The following is a 26296-nucleotide window of genomic DNA, read 5'->3' on the forward strand; positions in this document are numbered from 1 at the left end:
CAATAGGGAGGTATAAAATTTGTAATTATATGAAATCATATGTGTATGGCACAATCCTCAAAGGGGTCTGTTAATGTCATAAGAATGTGGCAGAAGTGTTGTAAAAGCACATACATGAATATTATTATTGTAAGATAACATACATAAGTTTTGTACTGACCTATCTTGGTCGAACTGCATTTTATATAATAAAATAACAACAATTTAGTTTTTCCACATGTCTATATCTTATTTGATCAGTTACCAAGTTTTGTCGTTACCAACATCATCAGACTGGTAGGAGGCTAAATTAAATAGCTAAAACATAGCCATTTCTACTAAATTTGATGTTATTTTAGCCTGCGTTCTTAATTTCAGCTAATATTCATGTTTTAAGGTTTTTCAATATGTACTTGGAGTTAAAAAAATATTATTTATTGTTACTGCAGACAGTTATAATAATAGAATTCCATTTCAAATTGTTGGGTAATTTATCCAAAATTAAACACGGTTACTGAATTGAATTCTACTTTATTTACATATATGATATTTACGTACCTTTATGATCCATTAACCATGTTTAATTTTGAATATATGATCCAAAAATTTAAAAAATGTTTAGTTGTAAGTTTAGTTGTATACAAGCTTAAATGAATTTTTAAATGAAGATGTCTAAACAAAATAGCGTTGTGATGATTTTTTGAAGCACAACTGTGAAAATATAATGCATATTTGTGATTTTTAGTTCAAGTTTTCGTCTATACTAATCTGTCATCAATAAGTTTACCTCAGTTCTAGACGTTCAGAAATCGGAATCGGAATCTTTGCCTTCAGGGAGATCAACGAACCAATTATTTTACTATGTCAGCGCCCGAATTCCCCGTGGATTAACCCCGATCAATGGACAATGCAAATTGTCATCGGTTATTGTAAATTGAATAGTAAGTTATTCGAATTTCATAGAATCATTTGACAGCATCATAGGTTAAAATTTATTAAAATTTATTTTAAATACATTTCAATTATGAAATAAAACAAACGAATCTGTATGAATAACAGTGTGAATATTCGTTTATTCGAAATCTTCAATCTCCTAAAGTAACCCACGGATTGATTTGAAATATCGACACAATATTGCATTTGAATAAATGCGTGTTTTCAACTACATACGTATCTGAAAATTTTCAATTTTGTTTGTTCGAAATCATAAATCTCCGACGGTAACTAATCACGTTTTTTTTTCCTTCAGCCGGTAATTTTAGGTGTGGCGGGTAAAAATATTGTTTACTCCCATAGGAGCGCTATCTATTGAGCATAACAGGAACTCTTAAAGATGCAATTTTTTTTTATTGAGCTTAATTCGTTTTCAATTAAAAAAAAACTGTTTTTATTTTTTTATATTTTCTTCATTTTAAAAAAAATAAGAATTCACTGTGTTTTTTTTTGTCGCTCTCAAAAATAATAAATTATTTTTTCTTATTTTAGCGGATCCAAAGTTCAGTGCACCAATCACGAACGTAACAGTCCCTGTTGGAAGGGAAGCAGTCCTGGGATGCATTGTTCAAGATCTTTCCACGTACAAAGTAAGTAATATTAAAAAAAAAATACTTAGTAACAAGCAGGTAGGCAGAGAAAAAATAACGCCATACAAATCTGTCGTTTCAAACAATCTTTGTCTCTTCCACATTCATCCATCTCGTTAAACATACCCACTGATTATTCCGACTCCTAACCTAAAGAAGCCGAAATGTTTGTTATACTTGATGATGCCAAGTTTTCTTCGTTTTTCTTCTGCTCCTATTTCCAACAGCAGATAATTTTAGATGATCAAAAGTTGAAATTAGAAAATAATGAAAGGTTGAGATAAGCATTATCGATAAAATTAAGAAAAGTATAATGAGATTATTTAGACACGTGAATCGAATAAGTGGAGAAAGGATTTAATTAAATAATAACAATGTTTCTTTGGTTTAAAATCACTATAATTTATAGTGATTTTAAAACCAAATTACATTTTAATTATTAAATGGAAAATCACAAAGTTAGTTATTCAAATATTATATAAATTATAGATGAAAGCATAGTAAAACAAATTTATTAGGGGAATATTATTGGAAATATGAGCAGAGGGACTTTAATGCGTGAATGTGGAAAAGATGAAGAATGCTTGAAAAGACAGGGTAGTGTAGCATTTTATTCTCTCTGCTTACCCCAGCGGAAAAGTGACATGATAATAAGTTAGATATTTAGAATATAGTGTAGCAAATGAAATTATTTATAGTTTTTTTATCGTACTTTTAATCTGAAATATAAAACAAATTTTCAAAGTCTAGTACAATAAATTTCATTCATGTTTTGTGCTGTAAAAAAACTAATTACTTAATATAAACATGAGCTCATTTAATTTAAAACACTTTGGTGTTTATATTTCCTCTAGAAATTAAGACCGAAAGATAGCGCTAACTACCCGCTGAAAAACAATTGTTAGACCAAAGTCTAAAGCAAAAAACAGATCTCATTACATTCCCAAACCGTAATTTCCTCTCCGCCGCGCTAATTATACGTGAATCGCCATAGTTTTAGCTTTTCCGTACAAATTTTATAGCATCAACACACGAGGGAAAAAATATTCATTCCTCTACGCAACGCTCTCCCCTAAATAACAGAAAGTCGGCTAGATCAAATGTTTTTTGTGACGACATCTGTTGGCAGGAAAACATTTCAGGAATTTATTTTTCTGGTTTTCCTTCTTTCGCTTCTAGACGAACTTTTTGTCCCACGCCGGCAGATATTGAATACCTTAGTTTCAATTCCATGTTGTAGTTTATCAAAATGTATGAATATATGTAAGAATATGGGTAACTTCAACACCAATATGAAACCTTATACAGTATATACAGTGTCGTAACTTTGTATGTATGCAATAAGGTTGTTTTGATAGCCGATTTCTAACTAACCACTTCATCCCTTATACATATTATTTATAAATATATATATATATATATATATATATATATATATATATATATATATATATATATATATATATATATATATATATATATATATATATATATATATATATATATATATATATATATATATATATATATATATATATATATATATATATATATATATATATATATATATATATATATATATACATATATATACATATATATATATATATATATATATATATATATATATATATATATATATATATATATATATATATATAAATAATAAAACCCTTATCCGCACCCCAATGGTGCATAGGACACTGCGTCATATAAACGCAGTGTTATCTTGATCGTTTACACATGAAGGAAAGGTGATCAGCCCTTTTATTCAATATTACCCTGGACTGGTACCTGAAGTGGAGGGCTGATCACCTTTCCTTCATTTGTAAATGATCAAGATAACATTACTTTTATATAACGTGGTGCCCTATGCATCATTGGGGTGCGGATAAGGGATTTATTATTATTATTATTAAATATATATGTATATATTTACATAGATAGTCAATTGAATACACAATAACGAATGTACCATATATGATAGACCACCCGGTATTTTCAGAACTGCAACCTGTCAACGCTATTTCGAGAATCCGAAAACTATGAATATATCAACCCGGCAATATTGCAGGAAGGTCGCTTCATCTTGAGCCGCCATGATTTATTTCAAACAAAAATACGAAAACACGCTACAGCATAACATATGACAGAGACAGACTGATTTCCGGCACTTTTATGAGCGACTAAAAACCAACAATGAACGGATCGCTGCAAAATGCATAGCTGACGGGAAACACTGCAGACATACAAAAATATATTCGCAAAATAGATCATATGCCTTATTCATTGTTAAAGATATCCGCCTTTGTTGAAATTATAAATTTTTAAAATGGTCATAGCATACCCATTCGTACAGAAGGATAGTAAAATTATCATTTTAAATAGGTAAGGGATAAAAATATAATAAATAATTTATATAATCAAAAATAAACAGGGCATGGACAAAATTATTATTTTCACATATTGGCATCTCAACGTTGATGAAGAAAAAAGATCTTTTTTAACGAGTTTGATAATTTCCAATGGATTTTTTTAAAGCACTTTTTATCTAATTTTTAAAGAAAAAAATATGTGAAATAATTTGCCAAGAACTTCAAAAATGACTGTTTGTTTGTATATATATTTATATATATATATATTTATTTATATAAATATATATATATATATATATATATATATATATATATATATATATATATATATATATATATATATATATATATATATATATATATATATATATATATATATATATATATATATATATATATATATATATATATATATATATATATATATATATATATATATTTATATATATATATATATATTTATATATATATATATATATATATATATATATATATATATATATATATATATATATATATATATATATATATATATATATATATATATTTATATGCACATTCATGCATCTCCTCATACATACCCGACGATTATTACGACTCCTGACCCGGCCGCTTTCAAGTATTTGACATACCTGATTGTGTCAAATTTTCCTCGGTCTTCTTTTGCTTCTTTTGCAACTACATTCGCCTCATAAATTTGTTTAACCGTTCTCTCTTCACTTCGTCCAAACCATCTCAACACACATTTCTTATTTTTTTATAATGGCTATCTCAGCCTTACATTCATTCCTTATTTCATCGTTCAAACATCTATCAAACATCGTTTTGCCACACATTCGTCTGAGGGATCGCATTTCGACTGCGTTCAGTCTGCTTTCATCCATCTTTTGCCAACTCTATATATATATATATATATATATATATATATATATATATATATATATATATATATATATATATATATATATATATATATATATATATATATATATATATATATATATATGTGTATTTGTATATATATATATATATATATAAATACATATAAATTTATATTTATGTATTTTAAATTTGGCACCCCTGGCGTAAGCTATTGTGACCCCGGAGTATCCTCTATCACGTGACAAACTGGCTTGTTACAGCGTGGCCAGCCCATTATAAGCCTTCTACACATTACACAAAAGAGTCAGTAGTGTCAACTGAGGGGAAAAAAGCACCCACTCGAGACCGCGAACTACCCTTGTTTACAGCTCGAGGAGCCTCAGTTATTATGCACTTGTCTCATTGTATCAAGTTTTCCACACTATACCATACTTTATATAAATTTATTGTGTATTTTAGGGGCAATGCATTTATTTTAATAATTTCACCATTCTTAAGGTTACTTTAAAATGGTTCCATCATCATAGAAAGTTTTATACAATTTATGTTTTCACTGATAAATACATACAGTAAAAAATTAAATCAATTTCTTTGCCTATTCATGTATCAATACATTATTTTTAATTTTTTAACCTAATAAAATCTGAATTTTATTCAGATGAGATAAATTAGGGTTAGTTCCTTATTAATTAGTAGTTTATTATCAAAATATTGAATCTTATAATGCGGGAATAATAACTACATACAATCATACATATACCACCACTATGTAGCATTATTTCTGAAAAAGATTCTATGCATTCAGCATAATTGTCAAACACTGTATGTAATCTAAATTTAAGAATTGTGTGACTGCGTGTCACGACAGATTATTAAAAATAGTGGTGTTTACCAAGTAAAATTAAAATTTAAAATGTATAGTTTTTATTGCAAAGTGACAACCGAATCAAGTTATAAATTTATTGAAAGTATTTAATAACTTTGGACGTTTTTAAATCTACCAGCATAATGTAATTATAATAATTATTATTTTTTCTGTCTGACACTGGACTATTCATCTTACGGATTATTTATCAATATAACAGATGTCTGAACTTAAGATCACAAGTCTATTTTATTATTTTTTGGATGAATGAAGAATTCTTACATGTTATTATAAAAAGTAAAAACTTAAAACAAAAAAACGATAGATGTGTCATCTGTTTGTCACAACATTTTTTATTAGTATTTTTAATTGTTAATAAATTTTTAACTTTCATATCTAAAAGTTCTATGAGGGTTGATATTACGTATATGTATGTATGTAAATAAAAAATGTCCCAAATTTCATCATTCAAAACTTAAAGTCATTTATAATGTTTCATCCTTCATATGTATTTATTTGTACGATTATTACGAGTTGTGTGAAAAAAAGCAACTACTATTACATAACAGATTTTGTAGAGCCAAAAAAACATTGTAATATGAGATATCCATGTTTTAGACGCGATTAGAAACTTTACTTAATACAGTATAAAGAATACGTTACACTATGAAAAGACCCTTCTTAAATGAATTTAATAAATTCAACAAGCGAAAATGTGTAGTTATTAAGTTAACAACTTTTAATGCGTCGAATAGCATAAATTCCAGGTATTTTAATTATTTCATAAGGAGTCAGATAGTCGACAAATAAAATTGTGTAATGGAAAAGTCTGTGACGCGAACATGATACTTGTACTGAATAAAATATGTTAAACCTTAGTGGAGACAACCAAGTTTACCGAACTTTCATGAATTTTAATAAGGCTAATTTCAACCTTCCTCAAAGTTTTCCTTGGGATTTCAAGAGACTTTTATATGCATATATAATGCCGTTAATAATATTGATACATATTTAGCACCGTTCTGCGCCTTTTGAAGTAATAAGAAGTGTTAATCTTATGCAATATTCGGACCTATCTTGCTCTTGAAGTTCGTTCTTGGCTGAAGTGGAGTGATACTGCATCAGGATAATGCACGCCCTCTTGAAGCAAATCTGACCTGTGAACAATTTCAAAACGTACGGTGAGGGGTTATACCTTACCCTTAATTTTTACTAGATCTAGCGCCGTCTGATTATCATTACGATTAATTAAGCACTTTTTGAAAGATTTTAAAAAAATCAAAAGTTGACCTACGTTGAAAAAAACCATATCCGATATTTTAAGTCAAAATCATAATATTTTTAATTAAAGAAGTATTGAAAAATTACAATAGAGAACAAAAGAAGAAATCAATAATGGCGACAATTATGTTTTGTAATTTTAACAATAAACTTGAGTCTGACAGACTTCCATATTCTTCTTCATCTTTGATGAGATGTCAAAAAATAATATAAAAATAACTCCTATAATTGGAGATAATCCAGATTTTGTGAACAAGTATTTGGACACACTCAAAATGTTGTAAATAAATTATCTGGTCAATTTATAAGCTTAAATAATAATATTAAACAATGATATTGTCTGTCGTTTCTCATGTGTGTGATAATAATCCAGGATTCGGACCTCAAATACTAATAAAAGAGTTTCTGCTTGGTAAAAAACTTCTTTTCATCTCACCAATAGATGTCTTTAGTGAAGTTCTAGTGATTCAAGAACAACGTTTCAAAATTGGTTCATATATATAGAACTTCCAAGAATTTGAGTATTGTGTTTGTCAATAATGGGTAGAATTGGTGAATGTTACACGTGTGTAAAGTGATCACTTAAACCAACCTATGACGGTCGTCAGCCTTGTAAATTCCCAGACTTCCATATTCTTCCTCATCTTTGATGAGATATCCAAAAATCCATATAAAGACATCAGCAGCAACACTCTATCTTTGATATATCAACATAGATGGAGAAAAATACGGAGGTCTGGGTATTTACAGGGTATACGACCATTTATATGCTGATTTATATAATTACTTTATACACGTGTAACTTTCATCAAAGGCCGCTTTGCTGTGATCAAAATATTGGTCCAAGATTCGTTGATTTAGTCTGTCAGACTTCCATATTCTTCTTCATCTTTGATGATGTATCAAAAAATAATATGAAAATAAATCCTGTAATTGGAGATATTGTGAGCAAGTATTTGGACACACTAAAAATATGTCTCTATATGGAATGTACACTTCTTAAGTTGTGTTATTAGTTTTTGGTAATTTCCAGGTGGCGTGGTTGAGGGTCGACACGCAGACGATTCTGACCATCCACAGCCACGTGATCACAAAGAACAAGAGGATCGGAGTGAGCCACAGCGACCACCGCACGTGGTTCCTGCACGTGAAGGAGGTGCGGCCCGCAGACAGGGGCTGGTACATGTGCCAGATCAACACGGACCCCATGAAGAGTCAGCTGGGCTACCTCGATGTCGTGGGTAAGACCTTATATTGCCTTCGTCCTGCGCTCATCCATGCACGTAGCTTGCCTGTACTGCTATAAAATTAAATACGATTAAACAGATGGAGCTGTAATAGCGGTAAAAAAACTGATTTTCAATAACAACTAAAATACCTTTTACCCATATCGCTCACTCCTTTCAAGAACGTCATAAATCAAAAAACTTGATTTTTCACGAGAACGTTTTTTAAGTTTAAAAATATAACGCAATGTATTAAAAATAAATATCAAGCCACTTATTGAACTTTTTACTGTGCAACAGATCTTTTTGGGTTAAACCTGAAGGTTTTTTCTACATTTGAAAAATATTTAGTATATTTAATGAAACAATTAATAATAATAATAAAACCCTTATCCGCACCCCAATGGTGCATAGGGCACTGCGTCATATAAACGCAGTGTTATCTTGATCGTTTACACATGAAGGAAAGGTGATCAGCCCTCCGCTTCAGGTACCAGTCCAGGATAATATTGAATAAATATGACAGTGAAAAAATCACTTCTATTTATTTTACCCCCCTTGGGAATCGAACCCGGAACCTCCAGAACGGTAGCCGAGCGTGCTGACCATTACATTACGGAGGCGGACAAAACATACTTTTTCTTCGAAATGCAAAAACAACACTTTCTGCCCTGTAGCGGGTAAATATTAAATAAAAAATATGCCTCTTTTGGTGGGACATAGTACATTTTATGGGTATTCCCCATAAAACTGGCACAACTGAATATTGTCGATTTTTTATTTATGACGTTCTTGAAAGGAGTGTGTGATATTGCCACTGATTTAAGTTCATTTAGATTCACTTTTTTTTCAAATCGTAGTCATACAGGAGAAAGTGACCAAGTGTATTTTTTTTTACAAAAACTACTTTTCGACTATTTGACATCTTACAAGCTTAATATTGCCCTGAAAAAATCCCAAAGGATATTAAACTTGGAAGTAAAATATATTAACTTGTCAAAAATGACTAACTGTATTGATGTTTATTTCCTTGCCAAGCAAAAGTGACTAAAATGGCTCCCTTGAACATTTTACGTTTTGTTAGTTGGTCACTTTCTCCCGTACGACTACGATATCTTTATAAATTTTTCCATTCCTAGAAAACACACTTCCTAAGTGTCAGCATATGTAAGTCCTGTAAATGCTCAGACATCCATGTAAATACTTATAATAATTGACTTCTTCATCTACGATATGATAGATTTATTTAATTTTATTGAACCTAGTAGGAATGAAACTTTGATAAATCTATATATTAACTATGGTGAAAGTACTCGGTGAGAGCTTCATCAATCCTAATGAAATAAAAACACTAAAAATTAAATGAACTCTTATAACGATTAATCTGACTTTCCTTTAAGGAACGTTTCCAACTGAATGAGAAAATGAACTGAAGCTAAAATACTTCGGATTTATTTACTATTATAGTTAGGAAAGTTATCATTTAATATTTTGCGCCAACAGAGCTTTCTTGTCCAAACTTCAGGACTTATTTTTCGCTCTAGTTTTGAGGGGAAACTTTCTCCACGGCTTGTGTTCCCGCTCGGTATACTTGACACAAATGGACTCAGATTTAATACAGCGCTCTATTCAATTCAGATGTAATGTTTGAATAAGTATAAAAGGATTGTTTAGAAAAAAAGTGGAAAGGTCAGTTATTTTTTCAATACATATTTAAAAAAAATTAAAAAATTATGTGTATAAATAAGAAAAATTAAAAAAAACCGATGTAAAACTTGGCATGATCAAGTATGTCAAATACTTGAAAGTGGTCAGTCAAGAGTCGGAAAGGCGCGCATGTCGCTCACTCCTTTCAACAACGTCATATATTAATAAACTTGATTTTTCAAGAGATCGATTTTAAAATTTAAAAATATATATTGAAATGTATAAAAAATAAATATCAAGCCACTTTTTGAACTATTTCATGCAAAACGGATCTTTTAAGGTTTAACCTTAATGTTTTTTCTACATTTCAAAAATATTAAGTTCATTAAAAAAAAATTAAATTATGAATTAGTTATTAATTAAATACAATTTCTTCAAAATAAAAAAAACAACACTTTCTGCCCTGTAGTGGGTAAATATTATGTTTAAAATATACCACTTTTAGTGGGATTCAGTATATTTTCTCGACATTCCGAAAACATGCACAACCAAAAATTGTCGATTTTTAATATATGACGTTGTTGAAAGGAGTGAGCGATGTATGAGGAGACACATTGATATTAATATATATTACCCACTGACACTTCGTGATGGAATTGCATTTTAATATATTATTAGATTAAAACCAATATTTTTAGGTTTTCCACTTTATTTTTATTTGACCAGCGACCGGGTTTCATCGTTACCGACATCATCGACATCATCAGACTGGTCTGGTAACGACAAAACCCGGTCACTGGTCAAATAAAAATAAAGAGGAACAGCTAAAATATTGGTTTTAATCTAATAATATATTAATATAAATAAATAATATGAATTAATTAAAAATATTCGTATTGATGTTTGCACAGATTTTGAGTGCCTAGATTTAGTCATTCAGGAATATACCAGGTGTATAATTTATGAAGTCTGGTGCAGATGAATCTTTGTCATAGTTAGAAGATGCAAAGCATTTGCAAATCTATGTAAATTGAAACCGAGTGGAATGTTGTTTAATTAAAATCAATATATAAGGTAAGTTAAGAATAAACAATGATGTTTCTAATGATTCTTTATTAAAATATATATATATATATATATATATATATATATATATATATATATATATATATATATATATATATATATATATATATATATATATATATATATATATACATATATATATATATATATATATATATATATATATTTATATATATATATATATATATATATATATATATATATATATATATATATATATATATATATGTATATATATATATATATATATATATATATATTTATATTTATATATCTTTATGTGTGTATGTGTGTATTGGTAAGCCAAAAACATAAAGACTCCATTCTGAGAAATAACTTTGTACGGAACAAACTTGTATGAGTTTTTCTTATAAGAAAACTTTATTACTTACAAAAATACAGTAAGATATAGCTTTCTTACAACCTTTAAAGTATGCATTTACGCGTTATTCACATGTTGTATTTTTTAGTGGGCGTTATTTTTTTACAACGCAAGCAGTTCTTATTACGTCGTTCTCCTGAGCAACTGTCGTATCTGCGTTTGCACAAAATTTTCACCAAAGCTTTTTGTACGTTTTTCGTTACAAATATTAGTTTTATCTAAAATAGTACTATGCGCTCGAAAGCAGTTAGTTGTTCTTAAAGTTTATTTTGTAGATATACAAAAAAGGTATGATAAAATTTTACATTTATGTATAGAACGTATGTATTATGTTTGAAAAAAACACCAGATAATTTTTGTGGTATGGTATGATATGAAATGTATAATTTTAACTGGGATTCCTTAAAAATGTCACTTACTGCAGTTAGTTAGATGACCAACGATTTAATGCCTCCATTTTTTATGATTTTTGTAGTCTTATTGCATTTGATATTTTATTTGAAAGCTTTAAAGAATGCCTACAAAAGCGAATTTTTATATTCACGCATATAAAAATATTTTCATTATATTTTTCTTTTTCGTAAAAAAATCGTATTTAAAATTCGACTTAATATAAATTCGACGTTAGACTTTTCACATCTCATCAAAGATGAAGAAGAATATGGAAGTCTGGGCATTTACGGGGCTGACGACCGTCATAGGCTGGTTTAAGTGATCATTTTACACACGTGTAACATTCACCAATTCTACCCATTATTGACAACCACACTACTCAAATTCTTGGAAGTTCTTTATACGAGTATATGAACCAGTTTTGAAACATTGTTCTTGAATCACTAAAACTTTACTAGAGACATATATTGGTGAGATGAAAAGAAGCTTTTTATTGAGCAGAAACTCTTTTATTAGTATGTGAGGTCCAAATACTGGATTATAATCACACACATGAGAAACGCCAGAAAATATCGTTTTCATTTTTTTTTTATTTAAGCTTATAATTTGACCAAATAATTTATTTGTTGTACTTTCAATACCTTTGAATAATATAAAACTCAAATGACCTACCCACCATACAAACGCGTCGTGTCTTTTTCTTAATCATTGGTTTAGATTTTAATTGGTGAATATTTCACTTGTGTGAAGCCATCACTTAACCAGCCTATGGTAGGTCATAAGCCTTGTAAATACCCAGACTTTCATATTCTTATTCATCATGTTGAGACGTGAAAATATGTAAAAATAACTCCTAAGTAGAAGTGTTTGGACACACTAAAAATGCTATGAATTCACCAATGAATCGTACCAAGAAATTATATATGTGTTATTCTTTAAAATGTTATTATGTTACAAATTAATGAAACGTGTTTTTAATGTGCTTAAGTCAATAAAACTCTTCTTATCATTCGTCGTTCACTTTGTGTAATGCTGTTTAAATAAACACTAATTCGTTAATATCGGTTTCAGAATAATATTTCCATCATCAAATCATTAAAATAAAATTATAACGGTCTGCCATTTATACAAAAATGATGATGAAATGATTATTTCAAAACCGGAAGTCACTATTAAGTGTTTATGAAAGTGGTATTACACAAAGTGAACGATACATGATAAAGAGAGTGTTATATTATCATACCACAAAGTTAACAATGCTTTTTATCTACAAATATGTTATATTTTAGTTAATATTCATTTTTCAATTTTGTAATTTAATATATTTTTCATTTGTTCGTTTTATTTTATGAACGAGTATAATATAAATTTGTGTGTACGTTTGCACGTAAAAGTAATTGCATAAAATATTCTTTCAGTAAACGTTCCGAAATACAAAATCGTTGAATTTTCACGTTTCCGGTTGCACGAAGGCTGCTCAGTATATAACAAGGGGTGATACGTATACAGAGCCTGGTTAGATCCACCCACGGTGCACTGAACAGTAAAACTCGGGGTGGAAAATTGGTCGTATTCCTGAGGATAATCTCAAACTGATACTTTTCTCAACTTTCTGGCAACGAAGAATATCTACATAATTCAGTATGAAGATATTTTACGATGTTAACATGGTTATTTTTTTATTAAAAATAAAAAATACTCAAAATAAAGCTACTCGTACTATAACATTTGTCTTTTTCATTGATACTTTCCTGTATTATTTATTGATTCGGCATTAGCTTGATTTGGAATGAAATGTTGATTATTTTTTTAAATAAAACACTTCTATAATACTACTTATTGAGTTTTGATTCATGACACACGACTTATTTCGAAAACTAAAGTTGTTTTCGTTGACAGGTGATTACAAAACTGCTTTTGTAATCATCTGTAGTTATCGAAACTAATCGTGTATAATTAAATACAACACACTTAGTGGTTTTAAATTATACACGTTTTAATTTTTTTTAAATTATATTTCCATGTTGTTAAATTCACCATTTTATTTTATTTTTAGTTTGTCTAAATTTCGTTGATAAAAACAAAGATTTTTACCTTACCTATTACCGGACCTTTTGTCCGCCTCCGTAGTGTAATGGTCAGCATGCTCGGCTACTGTTTTGGAGGTCCTGGGTTCGATTCCCAAGGGGATGAAATAAGTGATTTTTTCACTGTAATATTTATTCAATATTACCATGGACTGGTACCTGAAGCGGAGGGCTGATCACCCTTCCTCCATGAGTAAACGATCAAGATAACACTGCGTTTATATGATACAGAGCCCTATGCACCATTGGGGTGCGGATAAGGGTTTTATTTTATTATAAGAGATAAGATAAGACTATTTTTATCTCAAAAAACAAAGAAAAGTTTTTGTGATACCAATTTAGAAGCTTTGTTATTTATACGGCTTAAGGTCTGACTTTGGCTGGTTTAAATAATCACTTTATACACGGGTAACATTCAAAATTTTGCCCATGATTGACAACACTACTCATATTTCGGAACATGTATATATGCTTTAATTGACAACTTTTTTCACATGGCAATTCTCGACAGCGTCTATAGTTGAGTTGATTATGTTTTTTTTTATTCAACAGAGAAATATTAATGTTTACAACCTCCGAAATATGAGAAGTGCGGTTGTTAATCATGAGTAGATTGTAAAATGTGATATGTGTATAAAGTGATCACTTAAGCCAGTCTATGAAACGTCGCAAGCCATGTAAATACCCAGACTTCCATAACCTTCTTCATCTATGTAGAGATGTCAATATAAATACTCCTAAGTGGATAAACCTAGATTTTTTTAAAGATTGGAACACACTTTTAATATTGTTATACCATACACATTATGATATGAAACTAAATGTTTTGATTTTAAACGAGAAAAATAGGTGGAGTATCGAGTATATAAAATATGCATATAAACTCGTTTAAATACATTTAAAAATAAAATAAAATTTAATTTAAAAAAAAGAAAACAAGTAATAAAGATTAAAAAATTTTAGATGTAAGTAGATGAGTTAAGTTGCATTATTTTCTAAAATATGTACATTCGAGTACATACTTGACTGGCCTGACTAAAACCGAATATTTTTCGCACACGCACATTTTGCGACTTTTTTCATATTATATGTTATTTTTATATTTCACACAAATTATTTAACACCTCCGTTCTCCCCTAAATATATGTAGTACAAAGACTTATGTATGTGCGTTGAATATACTACACACTTAGCTAAATTATATATGAAAATATTACACAAAAACATGCTTTTTTGTCAGTTTATCCCTTTCGTAGCTGTTAGAATACACGACATCCCTATTTCGAGTCTAATAATGATTTTCATTGGTATTTATTTACTTCTTATTTGAGTTCCCATATTCAAACATTCTCAGTGTTTCAATTTTTATTTATTTACCCGTCCGTTTTTTGGGTTTATTATTATTATTGTATTTTTTTATTTGTACCATCTAAAAGCTGCTTTTTTTTGTTAATCTGGGCAGTATAAGTTGTACGAGATTCTTTATATTACAAAATTATTGGGTCTAAAAGTTTCATTTCATTTCATTTTATACATTTTTTATTTTTTTATTTATTTATTTATTGACTTGGCGTTTAATTTGTAGAACTCCATTTTAATTTATGTATTAATTTTAAATCAAACACAGATTTTTTGAGTCTACTAAGTTGTATTTTATTAACAAAAAACACATAAAAAATTATATTGTGACAATTGTTTCGCCTTGTTAGGGCATTATCAAACGAATGTGAAGATCAAATACAAATACATACCTACATCCCCCACTACTTAATGAACAAACTAACCTTAGTTCTTCACTACTGCTAAATATATTTAAATAGACTATTACTGTACATCATCTCTCTCTATGTAAACGCTTGCATGATGCGTTATTGATAAACTAATAATTACATCTACATATAAAAATTCTTAAAAATAATATTACCAACAATTTTATTAAAATCTCTCAAATATGGCCATGTCAATAAATTCTTCCTTTCCCAGAAAACAAATATAAGGGTACATACCTACATCCCCCATTAGCGACTGTTGTCTCCCATCATTTTATACTATTCATATTTCGATGCCTTCCTAGAATCAAGCTCGCCGGGAGGGAGGAGGGGTAAATTATGCGCATCGATATATGTTATATCGACTAAAATATTCCCTACATATATTTACATAATGTTAGTATGAACGATATTTATGCATAAAACTGTGAGATAAAAAATATCTGCGTTGCCCTTGAAATTTGAAATGAGATTTTCGTATCGATAGTGTCCTGTATTCGAGCCTTTGTCTGAAAATATATGTTCGTTCATCATCCAAATATATGTATAACCATTTATACAAACTTCATGGATTATTGTTCACCTAGATATAAAAACAAAAGACCGGGGATTTTCAAAACCTTTTTCGAACGTCTGTTTAACCTTCCCTTCCCGGTGGTGTGTACCTAGTACATATTGCTTATAATAACCATAATATCTCTATAAATATAATAAATACAAAGCTAAGATTTTAGGTATTTCTCCACAGCATTATTACACATAGATTTTTTTTAAATATTGAAAATAATCAGAATTTATCGGGTACATCGGAGGTATTTTGTGAATATCGGAAACAAATTTGTGTATAAACAGTGTGTGAAGAGTGTACGGGAACCGCGACACTATATTCGCATCTCTTGTATACTTGCACTGTGCAAGCGTTAGGAGCTCAATGCTCAATGTTCTCTGGATAGATAGCGGGCATTTATAAACTAACTAACTAACCATCACGCCGCTTCTCCGCAGGGGTAGGCAGAGAGAATAGAGCGCCACACCACTCTGTCCTTGCAAACATTCTTCGCCTCTTCCACGTTCATGCATCTCCTCATACATACCCGCCGATTGTTACGACTCCTAACCTGACCACTTTCAAGTATTTGGCATACCTGATCGTGCCATGTTTTTCTCGGTCTTCCTCTGCTTCTTTTCCCGCTAACATTCGCCTCATAAATTTGTTTTACCGTTCTTTCCTCACTCATTCGTTCTACATGTCCAAACCATCTCAACACACCTTTCTTAATTTTATCGAAAATGCTTATCTCAGCTTTGCATTCCTTCCTTATTTCACTATTCGCACATCTATCATACATCGTTTTGTTACACATTCTTCTGAGAGATCGCATTTCGACTGCATTCAGTCTACTTTCATCCTTCTTTTGCCAACTCCATGTTTCACTTCCATACATCAGAGTTGGAACCAGGACTCTGTTGTGCACTGCCAGTTTAGCTTAGCGGGCATTTATTAAAGTGAATAATTCGGGGTTCGAATCTTGCATACATCGAAAAATAGTCTGTGCTATATAAATGATTTCTCGTTCCAACAAAGATGACTCTTGCGAACTCATATGTATAGCATAACGGGATCAATGATATACATAAGTAGGAGATCCAAGAATTTAAGGAGTGTGGTTGTCATCATGGGTAGAATATGTGAGCGTTCTGAGCGTACACTACGGAGGCGGATATATACAATGGATGTAGAGAAAACTAGGAGCGTATGTCAGGGCAGACAATTGTGGCGTTCTATCACCTCTGCCTTCCCCTGCAGAAGCAGTAGAAGTAGAAGTATCATTATAATATTCGTACACATTACTCTGCCTACCCTTTCAGTAAGTGGTGTGATGGTAGTAGTAGAAGTATTATTATAATACGTTTACTCGTACGCATTACTTATTTTACGTAGGGAAAATTATTTTTGCAGAAAGTTAAAGTTCTGTGTTAACGGTTCAATAAAAGCTTAGGGTGAACTAGTTCTTGCATAAATATCCTTTGGCTTTGCAAACAGCGTTCCACTCACAAAGAGGTCACTTCAAAGAACTAATCATGCGTATAACATCCTGTGGTTCGGAAGGATAAAAGTTGCCAGACTAAAAAACATTTGTATGGTTTGCGGAGTAAAAGGTTTGCTTTATGATTTCTGTATATCAGACATAAAAGCTAACATTTTATTTACATATCAATCAATTCATGTGTAGTAAATTGAATTTCCTCTAGGATTTATAGCTCTATTCATGTATTAGTGCTAAGAGCCCTCAGCAGCAACCAATGTATTACTTGCATATTTGTTATATAATATAAATAAAAATAAGAGTGTGATCACAAAGCTAAAAAAAATAAAACGCAGGTAGAAACATGTATTACATATATGTATGTATACAGTGATGCCTCAAACAACGAAATTGTTGTTCGTCCATTACGTGACTTAAACAACGAACTTCGCTTCACATAATGGACTGAAGAACATTATCATAATAGATTAAATGTTGAAATTTGGAGTAGAAGAGAAGTATGTGGAAGAACTTATCGAAGAACACTAAGAACACACGCTGACAACTGAAAAGCTCCAGCAACAGGATGAAACTCAAAGGGAAGCTTCATTTATAACGAGGAGCAATCAAATTAACTACTGTCATCAAGGATATCCTGGTCGAATGAGGAGAGGTTGAGGAGTTTACCAACACTCATTTTCCAAATTCAGCTGAGGCCAATAGGATTAATAATCTATACAATGACATCCTTTCCCGTTAATTCCTGCAGGTATTTAAGAAGAAGCAGAAACGAACAACCTTGGAAGGGTTTTCCAAGAAGCTTATCACCAAGGAACAAAATATGGAACAAGAGGATTTGACCGTGCAATCCTCGATAAATTTATTTAAATCTGAGTCAAACTAAAAAATAATAGTTAAAAAATATGAATATCTTTTTTTTTATTTTACAGTATTTAATGCATCAGAATGATTTTTTAAACATGTATTAATATGGGAAATCGCGTTTCATATATCTAACTTGCTCCAGGAACGAATTAATTACGTTGAGCGATCGCTATACATGATTACCCAACTCTACAGAAAATTAAAAATTAAATGCATTTGATATTGTATTTTAGTATTCTTAATCGAAAATTGTAGTACGCTACGATTGACAGTGGAATTTAAAATTCATAAACCGATTTTATATTCTCTAACGTTAACTATTCAAATCAACCACTTTTTTATTACACTGGACCCAAACCGAAGTAAAAAGCTTTAACTAACTGGCTGTAGATAGAAGCACAGAACCCATTATTTTTACTGTGGACTTTCTGCATCGCTAATACACAAACATCATTTTTGGAGTCCTCAACAGTCTTTGCATCTCATGACTTAATTGCCATATTTTTGCCCAATCTGTAAAAAATAAACTATAAACTGTTTCATTTTTAAATTTTATTTCACAAAATGTATTTCTTAATAATTATAAACTCATACAAAAAAAGCTTTAGTTTTGTAGTTTAAAGTTATATATATATTTACGTTATTATCTTTTTTAAATGTATTAAAAGCGTGTTCGATGGTTATCCAACCCTAAGGGCCCCAAAGTAGATACGACAAATTTGTCCAGGCAATCTATCGCTTTTTTGACTTATTTTTATTATTATTATTTAAACAATAAAAAACAATGTATCATACATATCATAGGAAAGCGCCCTTGAAACGATTTTTTAAGAAATTTCAGCGATTTATATGTAATCCAACACTTTTTAATATAATTACTATCTCAGCAAAATTTTACACGAAAGTAATATGGAAGTCTGGCCAACAAATGACCTACTACCTGACATTGGCTGGCTTAAATAATCAATTCATACACATGTGACGTTCACCATTTTTTCTATCATTAAACATTCATTTTCCACCAATCTTCAAAACTCCGGTGGAAATATATAACATATTATCATAAAAAAATATATCTTTTACAATATCAAAATATTATTTTATGGTAGAACTGCATTTTATAAAAATGAAAATAAATAAAAACAAATTTTGTGCACATTTATTTTATTTTACCATTGACCGGGTTTCGTCATTTCCGACATCACTAATCTGATATCATTTACAAGAATTTTTCAAAAAAACCTTCTGTTGAATTACGAAGATGTATATATCTGCTTAATTTAACTCTTTAGCTATTTTAAAAATTAGGAGGTGTGTTAAAACTAGGTAACAGAGACGTATTCGGTATTCAGATAAAAACCCTTTTAAAAGTAATCGCACACGAAATAAACACACCGCCCAAACTACAGGAGGTTAATCAAGCGGGAACGAGTACAAACAAGTTAAATTAGTTAACGGAAATCAGGTGCACACAAGGCGGCCATGTTGGATTTGTACGCCGTTTACCGGATCTGCTATTGGATAGCTAAACCAACACGGTGCCCCAAAACAAATGTCTTGCTTATTTAACAAAAATGATAGTAATATTAATAAAAAAAATTAAAAGAAATATTTGATTTTTTTAACAAAAATATTTCAATTTCATACTATTTCTGTGAACCTAGGCGGCTCATTATTAGAAATAGGTATCAAATTGCGGTAGAGTGGGTTTGAACCGAGAAACTCTGACCGCTACATGCGTCCGATGAGTCCGCTACACTAACCATGGGACCATTACAGTATACAACCATACTTTAGTATCTACTTTATTGGAGAGGTAGAAACGTTATATTTTCAATTTTTTTTTTATGTACTAACTATTTTGTTTATTTAAACATGTATTTTGTAAAAAAAAAATTAAAAATAAACTGAATCAAAAAATGAAAACTGAACAAGTGATGCGGAACGCAAAGAAACACGTGTCATAATAAATTTTAAGGAAAATTAGTATGTAATAAGTAAAACTCAAATTAAAAACGTATAAATATTAATTACCACAAAGTGACTGCCGAATCAATTCATGAAAAGATGTCTCTCAGACTAATTCTCTCTTATTCTTTATTTTTAAAAAGTTGCTGCACTCGCAATTTTTATTACTCACACCCAATGGTGCATAGAACTCTGCTTTTTACAAGATTATAAAGCGTAATTTTGATCGTTAAATACATGAACCAAACGCGATCAACACTCTGCTACCATTCTGGGGTGATATCAAACAAATATTACAAAAATCTAAGCATTTTTAACATTATCTGGTCAAATTATAATTTATTAATAAAAATTAAAATGGTATTTTCTGGCGTTTCTCATGTGTGTGATTATAATCCAGGATTCGGACCTCACATACTAATATAGGAGTTTGTGCTTAGTAAAAAGCTTCTTTACATCTCACCAATAGATGCCTCTAGTGAAGTTCCAGTGATTCAAGAACAAGATTTCTAAATTGGTTCATATATATTTGGAACTTCCAAGAATTTGAGTCGTGTGGTTGTCAATAATGGGTAGAATTGGTGAATGTTGTGAAAGTGATCACTTAAACCAGCCTATGACGGTTGTCAGCCCCGTAAATGTCCAGACTTCCATATTCTTCTTCTTCTTTGATGAGATGTCAAAAAATAAGTTGTCAGCCCCGTAAATGTCCAGACTTCCATATTCTTCTTCTTCTTTGATGAGATGTCAAAAAATAAGTGATTACTTTCATTGTTCTTATGTTTCTTTGTTTCGAGACAATTTACTAATTTCGACGATGTTTACGAATTTTGTTACATGGAATACAGATGTAGTTAACTGTCTATAGATCGGATATGTGTGTCATATATAGGTGCCTATCGGATATGTGGGTTGTAGCTGCATATTGTACAAAATGCATGTATAGATACATACGTCCTTGTCGGATCTACTCGTAGATGCATCGCTACATTGAATCTGAAGAGAAAACCGATAACGTTTCCACTTGTTATTTATTTTGTAACACGGCTTGTTTCCGATGAACCCTTAAACATACACACACAAACAGTGCCTTTTATTTATTTTAAGTATGGGTTAAATAGTGTGACAACATCATCTAAAGTCATTTAAAAAATCATCAATCAAAAATCAAAAAGACTTTTTATTTGTGAAAAAATGTATATTTAAATTTTATGTTTTTATTGATTAAGTATTAACTCTGTAGAATAACTTGGTGATTTAAGTATAAAAATAAAACATACCAGATAATTTTTGAGTAAAGTAAAGTTTATTTTCAATTATATATTGTATTTTCACTTGTTGATGAAAACAAAGGTTGTTCTTAAAACTAGTCGTTTTTAATTAATAAACTAAAAACAAGTCTTTTTGTCTAAGAAATAGAAAATGTATTTTTGTTCATCTATTTCGAAAGTTTTTTTGTTGTCGTTTATAATAATTAAAACATTTTTTTCATTAATTAATTCGGCAGTTACGTTGCGGTAAAAATCTATCCATATTTTATTTAAGTTCTACTTAGTAAGCACCACTCTATCTCAAAACCTATTGTGACACTAGTTTCGATGCATTTCGCACATTTTCAAGGACCGTTTTTACTGTCCATAAATAATGGAGGATATTTTTATTACTAATCTTCCGTATAACATTGATGATAACAATATCTTCCATCTTACAATATTACTTTTTAAAAGAAATGTATACAATAAGCGAATATAATGTTTAAAAGAGACCATTTTCATTTCCTTAAACACTTGACTAAACTTCGTTAAATAATAAATAACAAATTTATTTGTTATTTATTATTTAACTTAGTGTTTTACTTAGTTGTTGTTTTACTTAGTGTTTAGCCATGAAATTTTATGTGGTACAAAGATTAATTATGCTAAAAATATTTTTTACTGCATGCAATGTCATCGATTTTAACCAATTACCAATTATTTATAAAATAAACGTTATATTTTATAACGTATTTTTTATTGAACTTAAATTATATTCAAACTATTTACTACTACTACTACCATCATGCCGTTTCCCCGCAAAAGTAGGATGGAACGCCACACTCTTCTGTCCTGACATACACTCCTCGCTTCCTTCACATCCATACATCGAGTCATACACGCCCTCCGATTACGCATACTTTTGACAACACCAGATTTTAGGTTCTGATTGATCTGATCATGCCAAGTTTTGTCGATCGTTCTCGTTCTGTTTTCCCGTTCACATTCGCCAAATATATTTTCTTAGTCATTCTCTCGTTATCCATTCGCTCCACATGTCCATACTACCGTAAAGAACTTCCAATATTTTCCATTATTCCTTGTTCAGCCTAACATTCCTTTCTATATTTATTATATTCAAACAATGACCAATAATATATTTTACAAATGACCAGACACTAGATTGAATCTTCATGTAAATTCATGAATGCTCATATACGTACATTTGTATGCATTTACGTACACATATAACATTGTTTGTCTAACATCGCGCAAGTATTACAAAACAAATATTATGCAGTATATGCAAAGACACAAAAAGGCTTTACTTTCGTTAGAGTTGCTTGTGTCTCCATTGTTTTACGTCCAATTATTCATCATCTCGTCATGTCTGGTGCACTGAAGGATGCATTGTGAAACAATGTCGGATGCGATGCACAAAAACACTAGAACAATGTCTTTTGGTTACGTAGAACAAACGACCCGACACTCGGGTACACAATCACTTTGTTGTCGTTCCAAAGAGGGATGTATTTGTTGTTGGGGCAGGCCGCGAGCTTTACTGAGGAGCTTCGAGCTAACATCTGCGCACCTTGGGACTGAATGCAGAATACGTGTTGACAAAATCAAAACACAATGTTTTTACTTACTACTTTCTACAAGGATCACAACCCTGAGTAATGAGGAATAAGACGCAGAAGAGAACCTACTATTGTAGTTTTGTTGTTTATTAAATTATTTTTTAAAAAAACTTAAGCAATCGAGTAAATGTACAGTAACTAGTCACACAATATCAATGTTATAAAACCGGTCTTTCTTAACATATATCCGAACCATCGCAAGGCATCCTTCTTAATTTTATCGACAATAACGTGACACATAAGCTTCGCATGCTAGCCTTATATCACCATTCGAACAACTATCATACATCTCACTACCGCAAAATCATCTAAGAGATCACATTTTTGGCTGCATTCAGTCTACTGTCATCCTTTTTTTGCGAACTTTATGCGTCACTTTCATACATTACAATTGGAACCAGGACTCTTCTATTTACTGCCAGTTAAGCTTTCAATAAAAATATGTAATGACATAGGGTTGCATCAACCGATATTTTTACAATTCATATCAATATTTTGAGGTTATTATTGGATAATTATTTTAGGATAATTATTTTCTTGGTTATTGAATCGATTTCCGATTTAGTAAATACAGAAGTAATATTTCATTACATCGCAAAAAAGTAGTTTAAATAAGAAGTTTACCCTTTTTTCATTTCTGAGACGTTCTTTGAAAAGCTTACTAAGAAAATTTTCGACCACGCTAAAGTTTTCCCCCATAACGGCATTGTCCAACTTCCCTATTTGAGAGCGCTTAACAGGATTTCAAAACCTTTAAGGTTTACATTACGTGACTTAAAGACCTGCATAAAAAGTACGAATTTAAAATGCCATGAAGAAATTCTCCGTGCTAAATTCTAATACGTAACTCCAAATCCAAAGTCAATGTACCTCAAATTTCCCGAGGACGTTTATTAAATATTTTTTTTATCAAATACATTTCCTGTTTAAAATAATTTTACCCTTTTACTTTGTTCCAATGTTTATTTATCGGTTTAATTACGTAAAAATAATAACATAGTTTATTTATTTACTTTACATTTTAAATATCTTTTTATAGTTACGCTGTGCCTCTTCAAAAAGAGAAAAAGCTCTTGTGCATGGAGAGGGATTTACACTGAATTTTATTTATTGTACTTAATTAAGGATATATTTATATTTATATCCTATTGATTTTCTATTTATTTTTCATATAAACAAGGCACTTAATTTTTTCGTAATTTATTTTTCTATTTTTGAGATATCCTTCGGAAGGCTATTAATATATTTCCTCCTAAATATTTATAAAATTGTCGGAATTACTTTGTATTGCATATTATTCTAAAATCCTTTGAAATCGTAAAAAAACATTATTTTAGATTTACGTTTTTATCATATTGTAATACTTGAAGAATTGCTAATATTTACAACATTTACTCAAAATGTTGTAAATATCAGCTGGTCAAATTATCAGCTTAAATAATAAAAATGAAAATGGTGTTTTCTGGCGTTTCTCATGTGTGTGATTATAATCCAGGATTCGGACCTCACATACTAACATAAAAGTTTCTGCTTAGTAAAAAGCTTCTTTACATATCACCAATAGATGTCTCTTGTGAAGTTCTAGTGATTCAAGAACAAGGTTTCTAAATTGGTTCATATATATTGAACTTCCAAGAATTTGAGTAGTGTGGTTGTAAATAATGGGTAGAATTTGTGAATGTTACACGTGTGTAAAGTGATCACTTAAACCAGCCTATGGCGGTCGTCAGCCCCGTAAATGCCCAGACTTCCATATTCTTCTTTATCTTTGATGAGATGTCAAAAAATAATATGAATATTTATATATTGTACTTAATTAAGGATATATACTTATGTATATATTTTTTTTTCATATATACAAGACATTCCAATATGAATATTTATAAATAAATATTTATATAATATGAATATTTATGAATATTTAAAATAATATGAATATTTATATATTGTACTTAATTAAGGATATATACTTATGTATATATATATTTTTCATATATATAAGACATTTCATTTTATTTTTATATTTTTTAGATATCCGTAGGAAGGCTATTAATATATTTCCTCCTTATTATACTAAAATCATTTTGAAATCCTAAAAATGAATCATTTTAGATTTACGTTTTTAACATATTGTAATACTTTAAGATTTGCTATGAAACTGTGAAAACATTTTTTTTTTGACATCTCAACTTAGATTAAGAAGAATATGGAAGTCTGAGTATATACAGGACCTGCGACCTGTCATAAGCTGGTTAAGTGATCACTTTACCATTCTACTTATGATTGACAAGCACACTTCTCAATCTTTGCGGAACCATTAATCTCATGACACAGTACATATGAGTTCACAAAAGCCATCTACATGTATGTTGAATTGACAAAACTTGTATTTAGCAGACACATTTATTTGGACTTATTTTTACTTACTGGGAAACGACTAAACACATTATTTAAATTTTTTATGCAGCTTATAATTTGACGAGTTATTTTTATCCACAATATTTATTGATAAATTTACTTATATAAAATTATTTTTAAAAAAAAATACATTTCTTTATCATCATGTACATCAGTGGGTCAATAGCAAGAAAATTCATTTGATTGATTAACGTTTTATCAAGTGTTAAATTCTCAGCAACGGCATTTTAGCGGCCGTTATTTTTAAACATGTTCAGAAAACATCCCGTTAAATTTTAACGTGATTAGCCGTAACTCAAGGAAGAACTGCTTCTGATCAGAACACCGGTCACGTTTCACGTTTCTCATATCAACTAGGAACTATTAAAGTTTAGTGAGTACGTAAATTTTTACGACGGTAAAACTTAATCATAAATTATTCTGTAAGATACAGGGGATCAGAAGCAACGTACGAACCGTTATCATTATTGCGGAAAGTGCTTCTTTTCCCTCTGATCAATTTACGGCTATGCTTCCGTACTTAATAGATTGGCTAAACAAACTTACATCG

General features: G+C 30.1%; 1 protein-coding gene across 1 annotated transcript in view; it reads left to right on the forward strand.

Annotated features, from left to right (window-relative positions):
* Positions 1-26296, forward strand: part of LOC148307960 (neurotrimin-like) — a 119154-nt gene that overhangs the window by 73162 nt on the left and 19696 nt on the right. The window contains exons 2-3 of the mRNA XM_088262548.1: positions 1465-1562; positions 7999-8206. Coding sequence (XP_088118674.1) covers positions 1465-1562; positions 7999-8206 — 306 coding nt within the window. The remainder of the gene's footprint in view (positions 1-1464; positions 1563-7998; positions 8207-26296) is intronic.

This window comes from Brachycentrus maculatus, unplaced genomic scaffold (assembly GCF_059751285.1).
Source record: "Brachycentrus maculatus isolate JH-2025_06_01 unplaced genomic scaffold, ASM5975128v1 h1tg000183l, whole genome shotgun sequence".
NCBI lineage: Eukaryota > Metazoa > Arthropoda > Insecta > Trichoptera > Brachycentridae > Brachycentrus > Brachycentrus maculatus.